At 39.1% G+C, this 21,765-nt stretch overlaps 1 protein-coding gene across 3 annotated transcripts in view; it reads left to right on the top strand.

Annotated features, from left to right (window-relative positions):
• The window catches only part of LOC115277748 (protein HIRA), a 94,727-nt gene extending 76,916 nt beyond the window's left edge, over positions 1–17,811 (top strand). For 2 of the 3 annotated variants that reach the window (XM_029922084.1, XM_029922085.1), the window contains one exon: positions 16,920–17,811. In XM_029922084.1, coding sequence (XP_029777944.1) covers positions 16,920–17,374 — 455 coding nt within the window. In that variant the 3' untranslated portion in view covers positions 17,375–17,811. The remainder of the gene's footprint in view (positions 1–16,919) is intronic. The other variant, XM_029922086.1, reaches the window with a different exon arrangement.
• Positions 17,812–21,765: the final 3,954 nt, after the last annotated feature.

Here is a 21,765-nt window from a genome sequence, read left to right as displayed (position 1 = left end):
TAGTTCTCTCTCTCTTTCTAAATAAGTCATCTGGAGGTAGGTGGCTCCCTATATCTCTGTGACTCTCCTGGCCTTTACCTCATGGTCAAAAGGTAGCTTTCATACCCAACTTCAAGGAAAGGGAACAATAGGAAGCCAGTACTAGCAACATCTATTCTTCAGAAAAAGAAAACCTCTCCCAGAAGTTAGCCATGCTTCCCAGGCAACCAGCAAATCACTTGAGCACCCTCATTGCAAGGGAGTTTGGGGAAGTGAGCGATAAAGAGTATGTAGAGGAGGTCTTAGAGCAGGTGCGGACATAGCCAACTCCTGGTGTCTGCCACACTGATTCCCTCCTGACCTCAGCACTATGCTGAATTTATTCCTTTTTTAAAAAACAAAACAAAACTTTTATAGTCTCTTTATCATGCTACTAAGGGTAGGTTTGAGCATGAGCACTGTGCTCTCTTGTTGAGTTTCTCTGTGAGCACTTTTATGGTAAGAATTGATCATTGAAATGGAACTGGTTCTCAAAGTAGCTGGGAAAATGGAGCTGTGGATGGAAGGTGGACTTAAAACCAGCAATGCTAACTCAGCAGCCCTCCCAAGGGGCTCATTAGAAAGCATTATTTAATATATTTAAGAGCTGCTGAATACTCCCTTTTTTTGTCAAAATTCACTTTTTTTATAGTTTATTGTCAAGTTGGTTTCCATAAAACACCCAGTGCTCATCCCCAAAGTGCCCTCCTCCATGTCCATCACCCCCTCTTCCTCTTTCCCCCTCCCCCTTCAGCCTTCAGTTTGTTTTCAGTATTCAAGAGTCTCTCATGATTTGCCTCCCTCCCTCTACCCAACTATTTTCCCCCCTTCTCCTCCCCCATGGTCCTCTGTTAAGTTTCTCCTGTTATACTTACTAGTGAAAACATATGGTATCTATCCTTCTCTGCCTGACTTATTTTACTTAGCATGACACCCTCGAGTTCATCCACGTTGCCACAAATGGCCAGATTTCATTCTTTCTCATTGCCATGTAGTACTCCATTGTATATATATATATACCACATCTTCTTGACTCATTCATTAGATGATGGACATTTAGGCTCTTTCCGTGTTTTGGCTATTGTTGACAGTGCTGCTATGAACACTGGGGTACATGTGCCCCTATGCATCAGCACTTCTGTATCCCCTGGGTAAATCCCTAGCAGTGCTATTGCTGGGTCATAGGGGAGTTCTATCGATAGTTTTCTGAGAACCCTCCACACTGTTTTCCAGAGCAGCTGCACCAGTTTACATTCCCACCAACAGTGTAGAAGGGTATGCGTTTCTCTACAGCATCTAGAGTCTCCTGTTTTGTTCATTTTGGCCACTCTGACCAGTGTGAGGTGGTGTCTCTGTGGTTTTGATTTGTATTTCCCTGATGATGAGTGATGTTGAGTATCATTTCATGTGTCTGTTGGCCATCTGGATGTCCTCTTTGGAGAAGTGTCTATTCATGTCTTCTGCCCATTTCTTCACTGGATTATTTGTTTCTCAGATGTGGAATTTGGTGAGTTCCTTGTAGATTTTGGATACTAGCCCTTTATCCGGTATGTCATTTGCAGCTATCTTTTCCCATTATGTCAGTTGCCTATTAGTTTTATTGTTTGTTTACTTTGCAGTGCAGAAGCTTTTTATCTTGATGAGGTCCCAATAGTTCATTTTTGCCCTTGATTCCCTTGCCTTTGGGGATGTGTTGAGGAGGAAACTGCTGTGGTTGAAGTCAAGGAGGCTGTTTCCTGCTTTCTCCTCTAGGGTTTTGATGGTTTCCTGTCTCACATTCAGGTCTTTCATCCATTTTGAGTTTATTTTTGTGAATGGTGTAAGAAAGTGGTCTAGTTTCATTCTTCTGCCTGTTTGCTGCCCAGTTCTTCTAGCACCATCTGTTAAAGATGCTCTCTTTTTTCCATTGGATACTCTTTCCTGCTTTGTCAAAGATTAATTGGCCATACGTTTGTGGGTCCAATTCTGGGTACCCTCTTCTATTCCATCGGTCTATGTGTCTGTTTTTGTGCCAATACCATACTGTCTTGATGATGACAGCTTTGTAGTAGAGGCTAAAGTCTGGGATTGTGATGCCTCCCATTTTAGTTTTCTTCTTCAATATTACTTTGGCTATTCGGGGTCTTTTGTGGTTCCATAAAAATCTTAGGATAGTTTGTCCTATCTTTGAGAAGAATTCTGGTGCAATTTTGATGGGGATTGCATTGAATGTATAGATTGCTTTGGCTAATAATGACATTTTAACAATGTTTATTCTTCTTATCCATGAGCATGGAATGTTTTTCCATTTCTTTGTGTCTTCAATTTCCTTCATAAGTTTTCTATAGTTTTGATCATATGTATCTTTTACTTTGTTGATTAGGTTTATTCCTAGATATTTTATGGATTTTTGTGCAATTGTGCATGGGATTAGTTTCTTGATTTCTCTTTCTGTTGCTTCATTATTGGTCTATAAAATTGCAACCTATTTCTGTATGTTGATTTTGTACCCTGTGACTTTGCTGAAATCATGGATCAGTTCTAGTAGACTTCTGGTGGAGTCTGTCAGGTTTTCCATGTAGAGTATCATGTCATCTGCGAAAAGTGAGAGTTTGACTTCATCTTTGCCAATTCTGATGCCTTTTATTTCCTTTTGTTGTCTGATTGCTGATGCTAGGACTTCCAGCACTATGTTACACACCAGTGGTGAAAGTGGACATCCCTGACATGTTTCTGATCTCAGGGGGAAAGCTCTCAGTTTTTCCCCATTGAGGATGATATTAGCTGTGGGCTTTTCATAAATGGCTTTTATCATGTTTAAGTAAGTTCCTTTTATCCCGACTTTCTCAAGGGTTTTTGTTTAAAAAGGATGCTGTATTTTGTCAAATGCTTTTTCTGCATCTATTGACAGGATCATATGGTTTTTATCTTTTCTTTTGTTAATGTGATGTATCACATTGATGGATTTGCAAATATTGAACCAGCCCTGTAACCCAGGAATGAATCCCACTTGATCATGTTGGATAATTCTTTTTATATGCTGTTGAATTTGATTTGCTAGTATCTTGTTGAGTATTTTTGCATCTGTATTCATCAAAGATATTGGCCTGTAGTTCTCTTTTTTTGTTGGGTCTCTGTCTGGTTTGGGGATCAAAGTGATGCCGACTTCGTAGAATGAGTCCTGAAGTTTTCCTTCTATTTCTGTTTTTTGGAATAGCTTGAGAAGAATGTGTATTAACTCTGCTTTAAATGTCTGATAGAATTCCCCAGAGAAGCCATCTGGCCCCAGGCTCTTATTCATTGGGAGATTTATTTTTTTCAAAAAACCAACTCTTGGTTTCATTGATATGTTCCAACTTGCTTTTTTTGGATTCTATATTGTTTATTTCTGCCCTGATCTTTATTATTTCTCTTCTTCTGCTGGGTTTGGGGTGCTCTTGGTGCTCCCCTTCTAGTTCCTTTAGGTGCTCTGTTAGATTTTGAATTTGCGCTTTTTCTAGTTTCTTGAAATAGGCCTGGATTGGAATATACTTTCCTCTTAGGCCTGCCTTTGCTGCATCCCAGAGAGCTTGGATTTTTGTGTTTTCATTTTCATTTGTTTCCATATATTTTTTAATTTCTTCTCTAGTTGCCTAATTGGCTCAATTGTTCTTTAGTAGGGTGGTCCATGTTTTTGGAGGTTTTTCAGACTTTTTCCTGTGATTGATTTCAAGTTTCATAGCATTGTGATCTGAAAGTGTGCATGGTATGATCTCAATTCGTTTATATTTATGGAGGGCTGCTTTATGACCCAGTATGTGATCAATCTTGGAGAATGTGCCATGTGCACTTGAGAAGAAAATGAGTTTCCTAGCCTCAGGATGCTGAGTTCTAAATACATCTGTCAAATCCATCTGTTCCAATGTGTCATTCAGGTCCATTGTTTCTTTAGTTATTTTCTGTCTAGTTGATCTATCCATTGCTGTAAGTAGAGCATTAAAATCTCCTGCAGTTAGCACATTCTTATCAATAAGATTGTTTCTGTTTGTGATTAGTTGTTTTATGTATTTGGGTGCTCCTGAATTTGGTGCGTAGATGTTAGCTCTTCCTGATGGAGAAACCCTGTAATTATTATATAATGCCCTTCTTCATCTTTTGTTACTGCCTTTACTTTAAAGTCCAGTTTGTCTGATATAAGTATGGCTACTCCGGCTTTCTTTTGACTTCATTCGCATGATAGATAATTTTCCATCCCCTTACTTTCAGTCTGAAGGTGTCTTCAGGTGTAAAATGAGTCTCTTGTAGGCAGCAAATTGATGGATTTTGTTTTTTTTAATCCATTCTGCTACCCTGTGTTGTTTGATTGCAGCATTTAGTTCATTTACATTCAGTGTTATTATTGAAAAATGTGGGTTTAGAGTCATTGTGTTCTCTGTAGGGTTCATGCTTGTAGTGGTGTCTCTGGTACCTTGTATTCCTTGCAACATTTCCCTCATAGAGTCCCTCTTAGGATTTCTTGTAGGGCTGGTTTGGTGGTGATGAATTCTTTCCATTTTTGTTTATTTGGGAAAACCTTTATCTCTCCTTCTATTCTGAATGACAGGCTTGCTGGATAAAGGATTCTTGACTGCATATTTTTCTGTTCATCATATTGAAGATTTCCTGCTATTCCTTTCTGGCATGCCAAGTTTCAGTAGATAGGTCTGTAACCACTTTGATAGGTTTCCCTTTGCATGTTAGGGTCCTTTTATCCCTCGCTGCTTTCAGAATTCTCTTTTTATCCTTATGTTTTGCCAGTTTCACTATGATATGTTGTGCCAGAGGTTGATTCAAGTTATGCCTGAGGGGAGTTCTCTGTGCCTTTTGGATTTCAATGTCTATTTCCTTCTCCAGAGTGGGGAAATTCTCGGCTATAATTTGATCAAATACCCCTTCAGGACCTTTTTCTCTTCTTCTTCAGGAATTCTATGATATGGATATTGTTCCATTTGATCGTATCACTCAGTTCTTCTCCTGCATCAATTTCTCTCTCTTTTTCTCGGCTTCCTCTTTTTCTGTAATTGTGTCTTCTAATTCACTATTCTCCTCTCTGCCTCTTCAATTCCTGCAGTGGCAGCCTCCATCTTATTATGCACCTCATTTATAGCCTTTTCTAACTCACCACAGCTATTTTTAAGGTCCCTGGTCTTTGTATCAATAGCTTCTCTGATGTCTTCTAGCTTTTTTCAAGCCCAGCAATTAATTTTATGACAATTGTTCTAGATTCTTACTCCGTTATGTTGCTTATATCTGTTTTGAGCAATTCTGTAGCTGTGACTTCTTCCTGGAATTTCTTTAGAGGAGAGTTCTTCCATTTCATCATTTCGGCTAGCTTTATGTCTCTTGTCAGTTTTAAAAACTTGTTATGCACTCTGCACCTGTGAGTATTGCTAGATTAAAGGAGGCTCATTGACTGTCCAGGGCCTGTCCATTTAGGAAGTGTCTTTTAATGTTGTCCCTTGGTCTCTCTTGTGCCTTTGATTATTTTATTTCCCTGCTCCGTGATATTTGGGACTCTCCACCATTGTACTTTGGCTTCTTTCTTGAGGTAGCCCTGGAAAGGAAAACAGACAAACACACAGGGAACAAAAGCATGCAAATGCACAGACCAACAAGCAAACCAAAAGGGGAAACAAAAGGGTGGGAGGGACAAAAACAACAAAAGACAAAGGACAGTCTAAAAGCATGAAACCAGGTGCACCTGGATGGGTCAGTCGGTTGAGTGTCCAACTTCAGTTCAGGTCATGATCTCATAGTCCACAGTCTGTGAGTTCGAGCCCCCATATCAGGCTCTGTGCTGACAGCTCAGAGCCTGGAGTCTGCTTCGAATTCTGTGTCTGCCTCTCTCCTGCTTGCACTCTTTCTCTCTCAGAAATAAATAAACATTGAAAAAAATTAAAAAACAATAAATAAAAGCATAAAACCAGAAATCCCAGCTACAAATAAAGAGTAGGGTGGAGGCAGTGCTGTTGGAAGAGCATATACAAAGAGAAGTGACAGGGGTGTGAAGGAAGTGAAATTGAACGTTGACCAGGCAGAGAAACTAAAGGTCTAATTCAGAGAGAGGAAGAGGAGAATATGGTAGTATGTGAGGAGAAAAAAATGAAGATAATGATACTCAAAGAAACTATATAGTCTGATTATTCCAGAGAGAGAGAGAAAGGAAGGTAGCATCAAGATTTGGTGTAAATGAATTTCACCTCCACTGAGGTCCTGCAGGCCTCTCCCCAAGGCCCCGCCTTGTTTGTTGTGGGAAGAATGGCAGTGCCCTAGTCCCTTCTCGAACCAAGTGTTTCAACCCACTCTTTTAAGTCCAATTTCCCTGTTCCTTAGGTGGGCCAAGTTGTATTTCCCATGCCTCACCTTGTTTCCAGATCGCAGTTCACATACTTTAATGATACTGCATGAAATGTTCTCTCACAGGCCGGGCCACTTCCCAGCTGGGGATTGAGTAGGGGGAGTAGGGGAGCAGTTTCTCCTGGCGCCACCTGTGATCGGAGAACCTAGCCCAAGGAAAGCTCCCCAGCTAGAGAGAAAGGATCTCTCTCCCACACCCTGTGGTTACAGATGGGATGATAGGATCCCTCTCCCTCCCGGGCCGAGGTTTTTCTCTTCTCCAGAAACAGTTCTATGAGCTGTTGCAGCTTCTCTTTCTCTTCCCCTCAGCTCTCTGCGGCTGTCCGTGGAGGGGGCTCCCTCCCCTCCAAGCCTCCAGCTCGCAGTCCGTTTTTATCTTTCCCAGTTGGCACTCATGCACCTATGAGGCTGTCTTCTTAGTGGACTCTGTCTCTTTTCCTCCCAGACTCTTGGGGATCAGAGTATTGTGGCAGTCCTTCTTAGTCTGATAGATGCGGACAGGCGAAAAGTACAGAGATCCCTACTTCTTCACCATCTTACCTCCCCCCTATACTACCTTTTTTGAACTATCTACTGAAATACTTTGTTGCCATGTGTTTTTCTTACTGGGTTGGTAGGAACTCTTTATATACTGGGAAATTATTCTTTGTGATAGGAGCCACCAGTGTGCTTCAGGAGACCCCCAAAAGTCCAGGCTTCTTTCCCTCAAAAATCATTGTTCAGTGTTAAAGGGTTGGGCCAGTCTTCATGGTAGGACCTGTGACAGTGCCAGATAGGTAGTGCTGAGCTGTTTCCCAGGCTACTGCCTTAAACAGTAGAGAGACATACTGAGAGCCCAGAGTGAGAGGTGGTACTTGGTGGCAGTTGGTGTAGACACCAGCCTTCAGGCCCGAGGACACATCCTCTTTCAGCTCACCCCTGGTGCCACAGGTAGACAGTATGTTCTGCTTTGTTTATGGCAGTTTATTTCATCTCCTTTTATCTTTTTTTAATTAAAATTTTCAGTTTTTTTATTTAAAATTTTATCTTTAATATAGTCACATAGTTCAAATTTTAAAAGGCACAACAGTTTTGAAATAAGCCCTGTTGTTTTGGGGGGGTGATTGTTTTTTAGTTTATTGTTCTACTTTTACTTGCATTTATTTTATGCAGAATTTACTCCCAGGCCATAAATTTTTGTTCAGTTTTTTTTGGGATATCCTTTTCTTCAGTGCAACCTCCTCTTCTAGTTTGAGAACAGTCTACTCCTTTTCAGTAAGGACTGTCTCAGTGTGGCAGGAAGAGCTCATATATGGGTCAGTCCAAACACGACCTCTGCAAGTTCTGCACTGCATCTTGGGAGTTTTGTTCACCTGAATGTGCTGCTCAGTGACCAGAGAATCTACATCTAAACTCTTAAGTTCCTCTTAGCATTTTTAAGCATGTATAGTAAAAATTGATCACTCTGAGCCACTGGTCCTGGGTCCAGTCCCACTCTTTGGTCTGGACATACCGACCAACACCATTGTAGTGACAGAATGGACACACTGCTTCTATAAACTGACAATCTTCATATGCCTGGTGGCTTTTTGGATATGCATACCCTTGATGCCTGTGCCATTTCATGTGCATTCAGAAAGTGAACATGAAGCTTTGAACCTCTTGATTTGATTGATTTTGTAAGGCTTTCTGGGTCAAGTGAATAGCAACCATTCACAGAGATCACCTCAGACCACTTACAGGAAGAGCAAAAATAAGTTTTGAAGTCAGAAACCAAGAGGCCTCTCTACCTTTCATTTTCTTTTTCAAAATTCTTGTGGCTATTTAGGTTCCCTTGAGATTCCATATGAATTTTAGGATGAATTATTCTACTTCTTTGAAAAACACCATTAGGATTTTGGTACGGAATGCATTAAATCTATAGATTGTTTTTGATGTTATTGACATCTTAACAACATTTAATCTTCGAATCCATGAACAGAGGATGTCCTTCCATTTACCTTTAATTTCTCTCAGCACTGTTTTGTAGTTTTCAGTGTACTAGTCTTTTACCTCCTTGGTTGTTTATTTCTAAGTATTTTATTCAAATGGAATTGTTTTCTTAGTTTCCTTTTCAGAAAGTTTGTTGTTGGTGTGCAAGAATGCAAATGATTTTTGTGTGTTGATTTATTACTATGCAAATTTGCTAAATTCACTTATTCTAACAGGTTTTTTTTTATAGAGCCTTTGGGGTTTTCTACATATAAGATGATGTTGTCTACAAACAAAAAAAGGTTTATTTCTTCCTTTCCAACTTGGATGCCTCTTATTTCATTTTCTTGCCTCATTGCTCTGGTTAGAACTTCTAATACTCTGGTGAAAGCTGTCATCTATGCCTTATTCCTGACTTTGGAGCAAAAGCTTTCAGTGTTTTAATATGGAGTGTGATGTTTTCTTATATGGCCTTTATTATATTGAGGTAGTTTACTTCTGTTGCTAGTTACTACTAGTCTTTGGAATGCATTTGCAATGAGAGAGCATTTAACTTTGTCAAAAAAATGTTTGTATCAATTGAAGATTGTTAATAATTCTTTAAATGTTTGGTGAAATTCACCAGTGAAGCCATTTGGTCAGTCATAGGCTCTTTTTGGTTGAGAGATTTGTGATTACTGATTCAATCTCCTTGTTGGTTATAAATCTGTTCAGATGTTCTATTTCTTCATGATTCAGTCTTGGTAGGCTGTGTGTTTCTAGGAATTTGTCCATGTTGTCTAGGTTGTCCAATTTGTTGATGTACAATTGTTTCTTTTATTTATAATTTTTACTTTTGTGGCATCAGTTGTGATGCCCCTGTTTCATTTCAGATTGTGATTCGAGTCTTCTTTCTTTCTTTCTTAGTCCATCTAGCTAAAAGTTTATCAATTTTGATGATCTTTTCAAATAATTTTGTTTCATTATTTTCTCTATTTTTCTATTATCCATTTTATTTTCACTCATATGATTTTCTTGCTTCTGCTTGATTTGGGTTAGCTTGCTTTTATTTTTCTAGTTTCAAAGGATGGAAGGTTATGTTATTGATTTGAGGTTTTATTTGTAGATTTTTAAAGCTATGCATTTCTGTCTAATGAGTGCTTTTACTGCATCCTGTCATTTTTGGTATATAGTTTCCATTTTCATTTGTCTCAAGATACTCTCTAATTTCCCTTGTGATTTCTTCTTTGAATCATTGGTTAACAGTATGTTGTCTCATATTTGCAGAATATCCAATTTTCTGTTAGCTTTTGATTTCTGGTTTCATTCTATTGTGATTGGGAAAGATAGTTCTATGATTTCGGTGTTTTTAAACCACTTGATATTTGTTTGTGACCTAACATGTAGACTTTCCTGGAGAATATTCAGTGTGCACCTGAGAAAATGTATCCTGTTGTTGGTTGCATTGTTCTATATATGTATGTAAGATACAATTGGTCTATATTATTTTTTAGGTCTTCTTATTCCTTATTGTTCCTTTACCTGGTTGTTTTATCCATTATTGAAAATGGGATATTTGGGGCACCTCGGTAGCTCAGTCGGTTAAGCAGCTGGCTTCAGCTCAGGTCATGATCTCACAGTTTGTGGGTTCGAGCCCCACGTCGGGCTCTGTGCTGAGTTTTTCCTTTTAGCTCAATGTTTTCTTCATATATTTAGGAGCATATGTTTATAATTGTTACATCTTCTTTGGTGAATTGACCTTTATCATTATACAATGTTTCTTGTAATAGTTTTTGAAATAAAATCTGTTTTACATGATACTAGTATAGCCATCTCTTCTGTATTTTGGTTACTATTTTCATGGACTATCTTTTTGTGTCCTTTCATATTCAACCTATATGTGTCCTAGGATCTAAAGTGAGTTCCTAGTAGGTAATATATGGTTGGATCCTGGTTTTTTACCCATTTTTTTTTTTTTTTAGTTGGAGAGTTTAATCCATTTACCTTTAAAGTAATTACCGACAGATAAAGACAATATTGCCATTTTGTTACATATTTTTTATATGTTTTATAGCTTTTTGTCCCTCGTTTCCTCCTTTACTATTTTACTTTGCATTTAATTGATTTTTTTAGTGACATGTTTCAATTCTCTCTTTTTTTTTCCTTTTGTGTATATTCTATAGGTCTTTTCTTTCTGACAACCATGGGGATAACAAAAACATTCTAAAGTTATAATAGTCTATTTTAAACTAATAACAATTTAATTTCACTTGTATACAAAAACATTGCCTACTCCTTTACAGTTCCACTCCCTCCACTTTGTTACTGAAGGCACAAAGTGTGTCTTTTTATGTTCTATAACCTTTAACATAGATTTATAATTTCTTATGCTTTTGTCTTTTAAATCTTAGAATAAAAAATAGAATTACTAAACGAATTTACATAAAATGGGTTTTTATATTTGTCCTTATTTTTACCTTTACCATAGAACTTTATATTTTATTATCTAACATCCTTTCATTTCCCTTGAAGGACTCCCTTTAGAATTTCTTATAGGGTAATTCTAATCATTACGAATTCGATCAGTTTTTATATATCTCGGAATGTGTTCATTTCTTTCTTATTTTTGAAGGATAATTTTGCTGGCTGTGGTATTCTCAGATGTCAGTTTTTCTTTTAAGCACCTTAAATATGTCATCCCACTGCCTTCTGGCCTTCAGTGTTCCTGCTAAGAAATACACTGATTGTCTTATTGAGAATGCCTTTTATATAATGAGCCTTTTCTTCTTTCAAGATTATCTCTTTATCTTTGACTTCACATAATTTGATTAAAATGTGTCTGTCACAGTATGAGTTCCTTTGGGATTTTCCTACATGGAGTATTTATTGAGCTTAGATTTGCAGATCCATGTCTTTCCTCAAACCTGGGAACTTTTCAGCCATTATTTCTCCAAATAAGCTGTCTTCCCCTTTTTCTCTCTGTTACTTTTCTGGGACTTACATAATGCATGTATTGGTCTGCTTGATGGTGTCCTATAGGTCTCTTAGGCTGTTTTTACTTTTCTTCATTCTACTTTCTTTTTGCTGTTCAGATTTCAATAGTTTCAAATAACCTGAATTCACATTTATCAGTTCTTTCTTCTGTCTGTTCAAGTCTACTGTTGAACCCCTCTAGTGAATTTTTCTATTAAGTTACTGTGTTTTTAAGCTCCAGAATTTGGTTTGGTTCTTTTTTATAATTTCTCTTTGTTGATATTCTCATTCTTTTCACATATCATTTTTCTAATATGTCTGTTCATTTTCTCTTTGAGAATATTTAAGAGTTTTAAAGTCTTTATCACATAAGTTCCAAGCTGTATTTCCTTAGGGTCAGTTTCTGGGAGGTTTATTTTGTTATTTGAATGTGCCATGTTTCTCTGTTTCTTTGTATGCCTTGTGATCTTTTGCTGAATATTGAACATTTGAAAAAAATGGTCACCTTTCCCAGTCTTTGCAAACTGGCTCCCCTATTCAGCCGGTCATGAAGGCTCTTGGTCCTCAGGCATTTTCTGAGGATGCCTTTTTTCCAGGCCTTTGCTTGTGCTTTTCTTCCATTTCTCCACTTACATAGCTGCTTTTAAGTGTTTCAGTTTCTCTAGAAATCTCACTCTTGCCTCTTTTCATAACCTTAGATGTTCTGTTGTGTTCTACTAATAATGTCTTTTCCATAGGCATCCATAGGTCCGCAGTTCCCCTACAGCTCTGTCACCACTTTGCCCACCACTGCTTTTTTGCACCCTCCATCCTGATATCCAAACTATGCCATTGTTCCCATCAGCACTCTGTTTGTTTAAGTTTTCTTTAATGGCTTTCAATGCAGTTTTATAACTTTCACCACATAGGCCGTGCACATCTTTTGTTAGACTTATTCTTAGATGTTTTATAATTATGGTTATTTTAAAGAGTAGATTGTCCTATTTATGTTTTCTAAGTATTCATTGCTGTTATATATAAATGCATTTGGTTTTGGTATTTTAGTTACCAAACATCTTTCTACACATTTTTGTTATGTTTTTATTATTTTATTATTATTATTATTTTACCAGTAGTTTTGTGTTTTCTATGTAGAGTAAGCAGTCAAATCATCTCAAATAATTGTTTTATTTCCTATCTTCCCATTCTTGTGCCTTTTCCCCCATAATATTAAAACCTATTAGAGTAAATCATAAGTTTTCTAAGTTTAAATTATCCTTAGTTTCTTGGGTAAACAATAACTTGGGCATAGTATCTTTTTCATTCACTGTTAGAATTAATTGCGCATAATTTATTAGAGGATTTGTACACCCAATTTCATGGGTTAAATTGGCCTGGGATCTTTCATTTGTCTAGTTTTAGAATCAAGGTTATTTTGTCTCATAGAATGAATTGGGGTAGTTCCTTTTGTTTTATTCTTTGAGTTTATATATGTTTGGAAAAATATGTTCCTTGGAAGTTTCTTAAACATCAGGTTACAAAACTAATATACCTGATATTTTCCCTTGGTAAAATTTAACTTCTATTTTCTATTTATTTTTTAATTGCTTTAGATAAATTATATTTTCCTAGGAATTAGTCCATTTTCTCTAAATGTTCAGTTTTGTTGGCATAAAGTTGATGATCAGTACTCATTTCTTTTTGTATCATTTATATCTTTAGTTATGTTCCTATTTTATTCCTAGTATTTCGGGGGGGGCTTTCTCCCTCTTTCTTCATTAATCTTGTGAGAGGTTTATCTTTTTAGTCATTTTTAAAAAAATGATTCATCTTTTCTATCAAAAGTTTTTAATTTCATTGATTTCAATTCTTTATTACCTCATTTTCTTTTTAAAAATTTTTTTTGTGTATGTGCCTGGGTGGCTCAGTCAGTTAAAGATCTGACTTTGGATCAGTCATGGTCTCATGGCTTCGCGAGTTTGAGCACCACATTGGGCTCTAAGTACTGTCAGTGCAGAACCCACTACAGATCATCTCTCCCTCTCTTTCTCTGCCTCTCTCTCTCTCTCTTTCTCTTTCTCTAAAATAAAATTAATTAATTAAAAGTTCTTTTCTGATGTTTTTTTCTTGTTTCCTTATTTGTTTTTGTGTGTGTGTGTTGTCTTTTGTTGTTGTTGTTTTGGTTTTGGTTTTTCTGATACCTTAGTTGGACTTGGGTAATTGGTTGTCATTTTTTTATGTACTCTGATAGATGTTTTATGTTTTCAAGTATCCTTTTAAAAGCCCCACTTCTGCTGCATTTTAACAGTTTTACAGTGTTTTTATTACCATTCACTTGTAAGTCATTTTTAGTTTCAATTTAACATTAATTTCACTAATTGACTTAATTGATTAATTGATTAATTAGATTCATGAGTTCTATTTGATTGTGTCTACTTGGTTAGAGAACATGAGCTCTATCAGGGATTGGCAAACTTCTGTCAGGCTTTGCGAGTCCATGCAGTCTCTGTACAGTTACTTGACTCTGCTGTTGTAGCATGTTATATAAACAAAAGGGCGGGTGTGGCTGCATTTTGATAAGATTATTTACAAAAACATGTAGTAGGCTATATTTGACCATGCCAATCTGCAGTCTAAGTGATTGATGCCTGCAATTTTGTTGAGGTTTACTTTTAGAGCAATTTTTTATATTTCCATATGTTCCAGAGAACGTGTGTTTTCATTTTGAATCCATTAAGTCTTGTTTACTAAGTGTTTAGTTCAGATTACCTTAACCTGCAGATTTTTGCCTTTCTGACCCATCACTAGTTGGTCGTATATTAAAATCTCCCTGAGGGTGGTTTTGTTCATCTTTGACTTTCTTTTTCCTCAGCGATGTTTTTGTCATGAAGTCCTCTTTGGTAATTATAAAATAGTAGCTCTCTTTTACTCTTTTACTAATGTATCTTTCTCCAACTTTTAACCCTTCTGCATCCATGTTTATATGTTTCTTACTAACATCAGATGGCTGGCTTTTATTTTTTCTAATCGGACAAGCTTTTTTTCCCCCATCACTAATCTCAAACCATTTACATTTTTTGTTTTCTTGGTTTTCTTAAGGCTAACATAAACTTTAGCCAGAGTTGATCACATTTCTTTTCATGTCTCTTTTAGCATTGTCTAGATTTATCTCTTCTTACTTCAAGTATTTCCTCCCAAAACATTTTCACAGTGGATCTTGTGGCAAACCTTTCGAGGACTTATAAGCCTAAGAATGCTTTTTATTATGCCCTTTTATATGAACACTTTTTTGGGTAAAAAAGTTTAGGTTATGAGGTTTTTTCCCAGTATATTATAAACACTACTTTATTGTGTATCTTTGTATCTCTCCTTTTGTAGGTAATATGCTCTTGTTTTTTATAAACTTTCAGAATTTTTCTGTCTTTGATATCTTCAAATTTTATATATTTCATCCTAACATGTCTAGATATCAGCTCTTTTCCTTATCTTACTTTTTTTCCCCTAGTTTTGTGGAAAATGTTGGTATTTTAATAGGGATTGCAAGGGCGCCTGGGTGGCTCAGTAAGTTAAGCATCTGTCTTCGGCTCAGGTCATGATCTCACGATTCATGGGTTCAAGCCCTGTGTCAGGCTCTGTGCTGGCAGCTAGCTCAGAGCCTGGTGCCTGCTTCGGATTCTGTGTCTCCCTCTCTCTCTGACCCTCCCCTGCTCGCACTCTCTCTCTGTCTCTCAAAAATAAATAAGAAACATTAAAAAAAATTTTTTTTAAATAGGGATTGCATTAAATCTGTAGATTGCTTCAGGTGATCTGGACATTTTCACAATATTAGTCCTTCTGATTTTTGAACATGAAATATCTTTCCATTTATTTGTGTCGTCTTCAGTTTTTTCATCAGTATATTACAGTTTTTGGAGTATAGGTCTTCCTAGGTATTTTATTTTTCTTGGTGCAGTTGTAAATGGGATTGTTTTCTTATTTTCTATTCTACTACTTCATTATTAGTGTGAAGAAATGTAAGATTACTGTATATTAATTTTTGGCTGTGATTTTATTTTTTTGTAGCTTTTTAAATATAGTTCATTTATTTCTGATACAGAGCACTAGTGGGGGAGGGTCAGAGAGAGAGGGAGACACAGAATCTGAAGCAGGCTCCAGGCTCTGAGCTGTCAGCACAGAACCTGACACGGGGCTTGAACCCAAGAGCCACGAAATCATGACCTGAGCTGATGTTGAATGCTTAACCAACTGAGCCAACCAAGTGCCCCAATTTTTTACTGTGGTTTTAGTGAGTTCATTTATCAGTATTAGTAGTTTTTTGGTAGAGTCTTTAGGGTTTTCTATGTATAGCATAATAGTGTCATTTTATCTGCAAATCATGAAAGTTTTACTTCTTACCAACTTAAATGCCTATTTCTTTTTCTTATCTGATTGCTGTGGCTAGGACTTCAGTACTATGTTGAATAAAAGTAGTGAGAGTGGATACCCTTGTCTTATTCCTGATCTTAGAGGAAAAGCTCTCAGTTTTTCACCAATGAGTATGATATCAGTTGTGTGGTTTTCATATATGGCCTTTATTATGTTTCCATATCTTACATGATCAGCACTCATGGAGGCTTTCAAACTAAGGCCATTTGATTTTATGTAATTATGTGAACTCTACCTGTATTATTTCCTTAAATATTTCCTACTCTCTTCCTTCTTTCTCTATTCTGGGACCCATTATATAGATATTGGGCCCATCTGCTGCCTCCATCTGCCTTTACTTTTCCTATGCAATTTCTCCTCTTACATTTTCCCGTCTCTTGCCCCCCTCCTCAAGCATGGTCTGTGGTACTCCACCTGACTCTACTCCAACTTGGTCTTCAGCAGTGTCTATTCCCCTGCAAATCCCATCTCCTTCAATGACTATGTTGCTAATACTTAATATCTACACTTGGTTCTTTTCTAGAATTCCCTGTCTTGTTACCATGTTTATTTTAACATCTTGGGCCTTCCTTCTTTTCCAGTGGTCATTGCTGTTGGTTGGTAGTTTTTTCTTTACAGCACATGTGCTCCTCAGAGTTCTGTGTAGTGGAGACTCCTCCTTGTAATACATGTTGCAGGAGAACCCAGCCATGAAAGATTCCTGGGCAAGGCCCAAGGGCAGAGGCCCCAAGATTGTAAAACCAAGGCTAGCCACTGCCTCTTAGGTGCCTCTTATCACCTGGATTTGACTTCAGGCCCCTAGAGAGCATCCACATGAGGGAACAGTCATTCCAGGATGGCCATCCATCTGCCTCTGTACCCTAATATCCTACTTCCATCCTGGTCTGGAAGGCCAAGCTACCATGGCCACTAATCAGTGCAGTTGAAGGCCAGTGGTGACTGTGCCAGCAGACTTAGGGGACACAGAAGAACAGAACTTACCCTGCTTTCTTTGCTGTATCCTTGCACCATGTCCTTTCCCTGCTCCCTGCCACTCCATTCCACATGCCACAGCTTAGGCTTTTAGCTTGCCTGGGACTTGCCAGCATGTAGAGTTGTTCTCATCCATCTGTAGGTTCTCCAGGGGGCCCCTAGGGGTCAGATGGGCAGACACAAGGCTCTCTGCCAAGCCAGGGAAGCCCCCCACCTTCCAGGTCTCCTCACTGACACTTGCACTCAACTGTCACTCCTTGTGTCCACAGGGTCTACGGAAGAGGGAGCTGTTGAAGGAGCTACTGCCGGTCATCGGGCAGAATCTCCGCTTTCAGCGCCTCTTCACCGAGTGTCAGGAGCAGCTCGATATTCTGAGGGACAAGTAGCCTGCCTAGGCCTCCCCTGGCTACAGCAAGGGCAGGACCACACTCTCGCCACTGACAATGCACAGGACCACCTCTCACCTCGTCAGGCTACAGAAGGACGAGGAGACACTGGCAGGAGGTGGGCTGTCCTGCGCCAGCACCGGCCCAGTTCTCTGGGCAGACTTCCCCTATTTCCTGGGCCTGTTGCTTCCTCAGAAGAGGGAAGCTCTGCCGACAACTCATCTCTCCCTTCAGGACCCCTGTGCAGAGCTGGGGCTGGGGCACTGCCCTGCTGCCCTGGGGTCAGTGAGGCACTCCCAGGCCTGGCATCTCCAGCACGGTCCCGAGGTGGACACTAGTCCCTGCCACTGCAGGCACTGTGCTGCTTCAGCTATGACAAATGAGCCATTTGTTAAAGAGAGAGAACCCTGAAACATTAGTGTATTATGCAGTCAGTAGACTGACCCCGAGACCTATGTAAAAGGAAAGGCTATTCCAACACGGACTATTTTTGTACTAGAATTTGCTAACTTGTAATATGGGAATTTTCCTTTTGGCCAATAATCAGGATTTCCCTATAAGTCACTTGGACATTGGTCACTTGTAGGAAATTTAAACTCTAATTATGACAGCTACATTGAAAAATAATTGTACTGAAATTAACTTGTCTATCTTCATTTGGTTTTAATTTTTAAATGTTTGTAAAAAGAGACTGTTTTTTGGGGAATGGGGCAGAGGGGTGGGCGATTTCTTTTGTAAGTGTAAAATAAATGAACACGCATTGGATACCAAATCATCCTGGCTTCCCTTGCCTTTTCCTTCCAACTTCCACTTTCCCCTCACTGTGGATCCTTCTCCTGAAATGGGCAATTATGGAACATCAGAACCAGAAAGGATCTTTGATGTCATCTATTGGCCACATTCTCTTCGTGCAGAAATTCTTTCCTAATGTGGAGGTCACTTCCTTGAAGCATCTGAGGCTGCGCCAGGGCAAACCAATAAGCCACCTCACATAAGTCTCTTCCCAAGCCATGCCTCAGGATTCTTACTTCTGGCAGTGGTACTTCTTGATCTCTGATCATGCAGGGCACCGAGAGCTACAGCTGACTTGCTAATTTCATGGAAGAAAATCAGTAAGTACAGACTTGAATTTTCTGAAGAATTACCTGAAAGCTGGGATTTTCTTAGAAAGTGGTCCAGAAGCTGACCCACAGAAGAGGAAATAGCTAGAATCACAGGAACCTCAAGCATGGTAAGGACTGAGCACCTTTACCTCTGTGTTATACACTTCACTGTTGCCTCCCTGCCAGTTGTGTGGAATCTCAAGTCTGGAGGCAGAGACCTGGATTCAGAATTAGAAGGCCTGGGTGACTTTCGCCACTGATACCCCCCTCTAGATGCTTCCCCACTTAGTGCCCATCTTAATGCCTTCTCATTCTTATCAACTGGCTGGATGAGACACCAGCATACATGCATGCCTGACAAAGCCAGAGCACAGGGTGCATGTGGGTATGAATACCTCAAAAGCCAGGCTACCAGTGTGAGATTTCCTTTAAGGAATGAGAAGCCAGAGAAGCTATGTGGGTCAGGCAACTCCCCTGGCAACTCTGCAGCAATGCATTAGGAACTTTTTGGAGCCACAGAGTGCACATGGCCTCGGGACTGACAGACTTGCTCAAGTCCAAACCAGCAAAACTCTGGGCCTTGCTTTTCAGCTGTCAAATGGAGATGAGGTTAAGAAAACCTGCATGGTTGTGAGGACTAACTGGGATCACACAGTTAAAGTCCTGGCACATAACAAATGCCTCCTTGAAGAAAACTTTGACAATCAGTGTTTTAACACTTTTGGAGAAGAGAAGAAGATAAGCAGAAAGATGTCAGGGACTTCTACTTCCAGCCAAGATGGAGTAACAGGAACCAAATCGATCCTCCTGCCTGAACCAACCAAAAAAGCCAGTCAACACACACAAAACCATGATCTCAAGACACTGAATATCAGAAAACAAGGGACAATAATCCTGGGAGATGGAAGAAACAAACAAGATGAGCCCTATGACTGCCCCAGTTTACTATCCAGAGAGAGAGTTTTGTAGTCTGCAGCAAAGGGAGGGAAACCTGCCTGGCAGACTACTGAGGTGGAGAAATAAAGCCTAAAGCTCAGGGAGACCAAGGCAGCTAGAGTTCATGGGTCAGAACACCAGAAAAGAGAAAACTCAGTAGAAAGAGAATCCTGGGCTCAGCAGAGGAAGCCCTACCCTATCAGTGCATATTCAACTGAGCACTGGTCAGTGTGTGCAAATGAGGAAATAGCCAAAACTAGGCAAAGAACCACCTGAATGGATTAGAGTGAAAATTGCCTAGGTATCACTCAGGGCTAAGAACAGTACTTGTTCCTACCAGCCAGACTAGAAAAACAACTCACAGGCTTGGATTAGAGTACTTAGGAAGTATTGACTCAATATTGAACAGTGCTCCAGATTCATCTAACAAAAATAAAAGCAAGACCCAAAAGGATCAAACTGTTTTCAACTAATTAATTATATTGCAAAGCAACGTTCAAGAGGATTTATAACAATACTGAAGTATGCAACATTCAACAAACTAGAATTCACAATGTCTGGTATCCATACAAAGACTACCAGGCACACAAAGAAGCAGGGACACAATCCAAAATGAATTATACCTGAGGAATGGATCGAGAAGATGTGGTGTGTGTGTGTGTATACACAATGGAGTACTATATGGCAATGAGGAAGAATGAAATATGGCCATCTGTAGGAAAGTGGATGGACCTTGAGGGTGTCATGCTAAGCTAAATAAGTCAGGCAGAGAAGGATAGATACATATGTTTGCATTCATAGGTCTAACAGGAGAGACCTGGCAGGGGGCCATGTGAAGAGGAAGGGGGAAAGAGAGTGGAGGAGAGTGAGGGACACAGATCAAGGGAGACTACTGAATACTGAAAACGAACCATGGACTGAAGGGGGAAGGGGGAAGGAGGGAGGGGGTGATGGTCATGGTCGGGGGCACTTGTGGGGAGAAGCACTGGGTGTTATATGGAAACCAATTTGACAATAAACTATTTTAAAAAATGAATTATAGCACTATCCATTATGTTCAAAAAATTAAGTACAATCATAGAAGACCATAACAAGAAAGTCACAAACTTCTAGAGATGAAAATGATTAGACATTACAGAAGATAAAGCCATAGCAGTAAAAGTGTTCTAAAACTGAGCAAAAGTCCATAGGAGGAAAGAAAAAATAGCATCAATAAGCCATGAGACAATGTCAAGTGGCCCAAATATACAAGTAATTGAAGTTCTCAAAGTACAGGATAGAAAAGTGGGTGACAGAAAAAAATTTCGGAGAAATAATGGCCAAACATTTGCCCTACCCTTATCCTTTGTGCTCTTCTTGGTGACCCCTGTGCCACTGTCCCTTTTTTCCTCACACTTTCCCCTAGTGCCTGATAACCTCCCCACTCCATCCACTGATGCCCCACACCTTCCCACTACCTCTGCCTGCAGACCTTGTTTGTAAGCAGAACATGGGGGGCCTGTATCATCCAGGCCAGGGTCTCCTTGTCTCAAAATTCTGACCTGATCATCTTGGGCACCTCCAGACACAGGGGAGGAGTCAGAGCACTTTACAAACTCAGCTGGCACAGTAAGAGGTTATATGTACACACAGCATATACAATCAGGAGAAAAGCAAAGTTCATCATCTCTTCCCATATATCTATTCTCCCTGTCCTTTCACATACACGGCATATACTGTTCTCCAATATGTTCTTCATCTTTAAATGTTATATCTGTTTTGGTTTTAAGTTTCTGATTTTTGTGAAAATTACTATTCTTTTGTAACTTCATTAAATTTAACTTAATTACTTTTGTAAGTTTTTAAAGTTTATTTTTGAGAGAGAGGGAGAGTGTGCACATGAGCAGGGGAGGGAAAGAGAGAGAGGGAGAGAGAGAATCCCAAGCAAGCTCTATGCTGTCAGCATGGAGCCCAACGTGGGGCTCAAACCCATAAACTGTGAGATCATGACCTGAGTCAAAATCAAGAGTTGGACACTTAACCAACTGAGCCACCCCGGTGCCCCTTTAATTATTTTAAACTTAGGACACTTCACCAAAGACACATGGATGGGAACTAAAAAGATATCCAACATCATTAGTCATTCAGAAAATATAAGTGATAGATGACAAAACCACAATGTTATAACAACATATGCCTGTTAGAATGACTTAAATTTTTTAAAAAATATATGTAATACTTGAGTATTCATGAGAATATAGCAACTGGAACTTTTGTACATTGCTGGCAGGAAGACAAAGTAGTCACTTTGATAAAGTTTGACAGTTTCTTATAAAGTTAAAGATGTATACTTACTATAGGATCCACATATTCCATTCCTAGGTTTTTGTTTTAAAAGATACAGAACATTTCCTGGGGTGCCTGAGTGGCTCAGTCGGTTAAGCCTCCAACTTCGGCTCAGGTCAGATCTCATGTTCGTGGGTTCGAGCCCCGCGTCGGGCTCTGTGCTGACAGCTAGCTCAGAGCCTGGAGCCTGCTTCTGGTTCTGTGTCTCCCTCTCTGTCTGCCCCTCCTCCTCTCATGCTCTGTTTCTCTCTGTATTAAAAAAAAAAAAATTAAAAAAAAAGATACAGAACATTTCCATCAACTCAGAATGCCTCATGCTGCCCTTTACAAATTTTCACTAGATAAATAATTCACATAACATGCAG

The sequence above is a fragment of the Suricata suricatta genome, chromosome 14 (genome assembly GCF_006229205.1).
Source record: "Suricata suricatta isolate VVHF042 chromosome 14, meerkat_22Aug2017_6uvM2_HiC, whole genome shotgun sequence".
NCBI lineage: Eukaryota > Metazoa > Chordata > Mammalia > Carnivora > Herpestidae > Suricata > Suricata suricatta.
The sequence above is the reverse complement of the archived record's forward strand: the minus strand, read 5'-3'. Positions and strand labels throughout refer to the sequence as shown.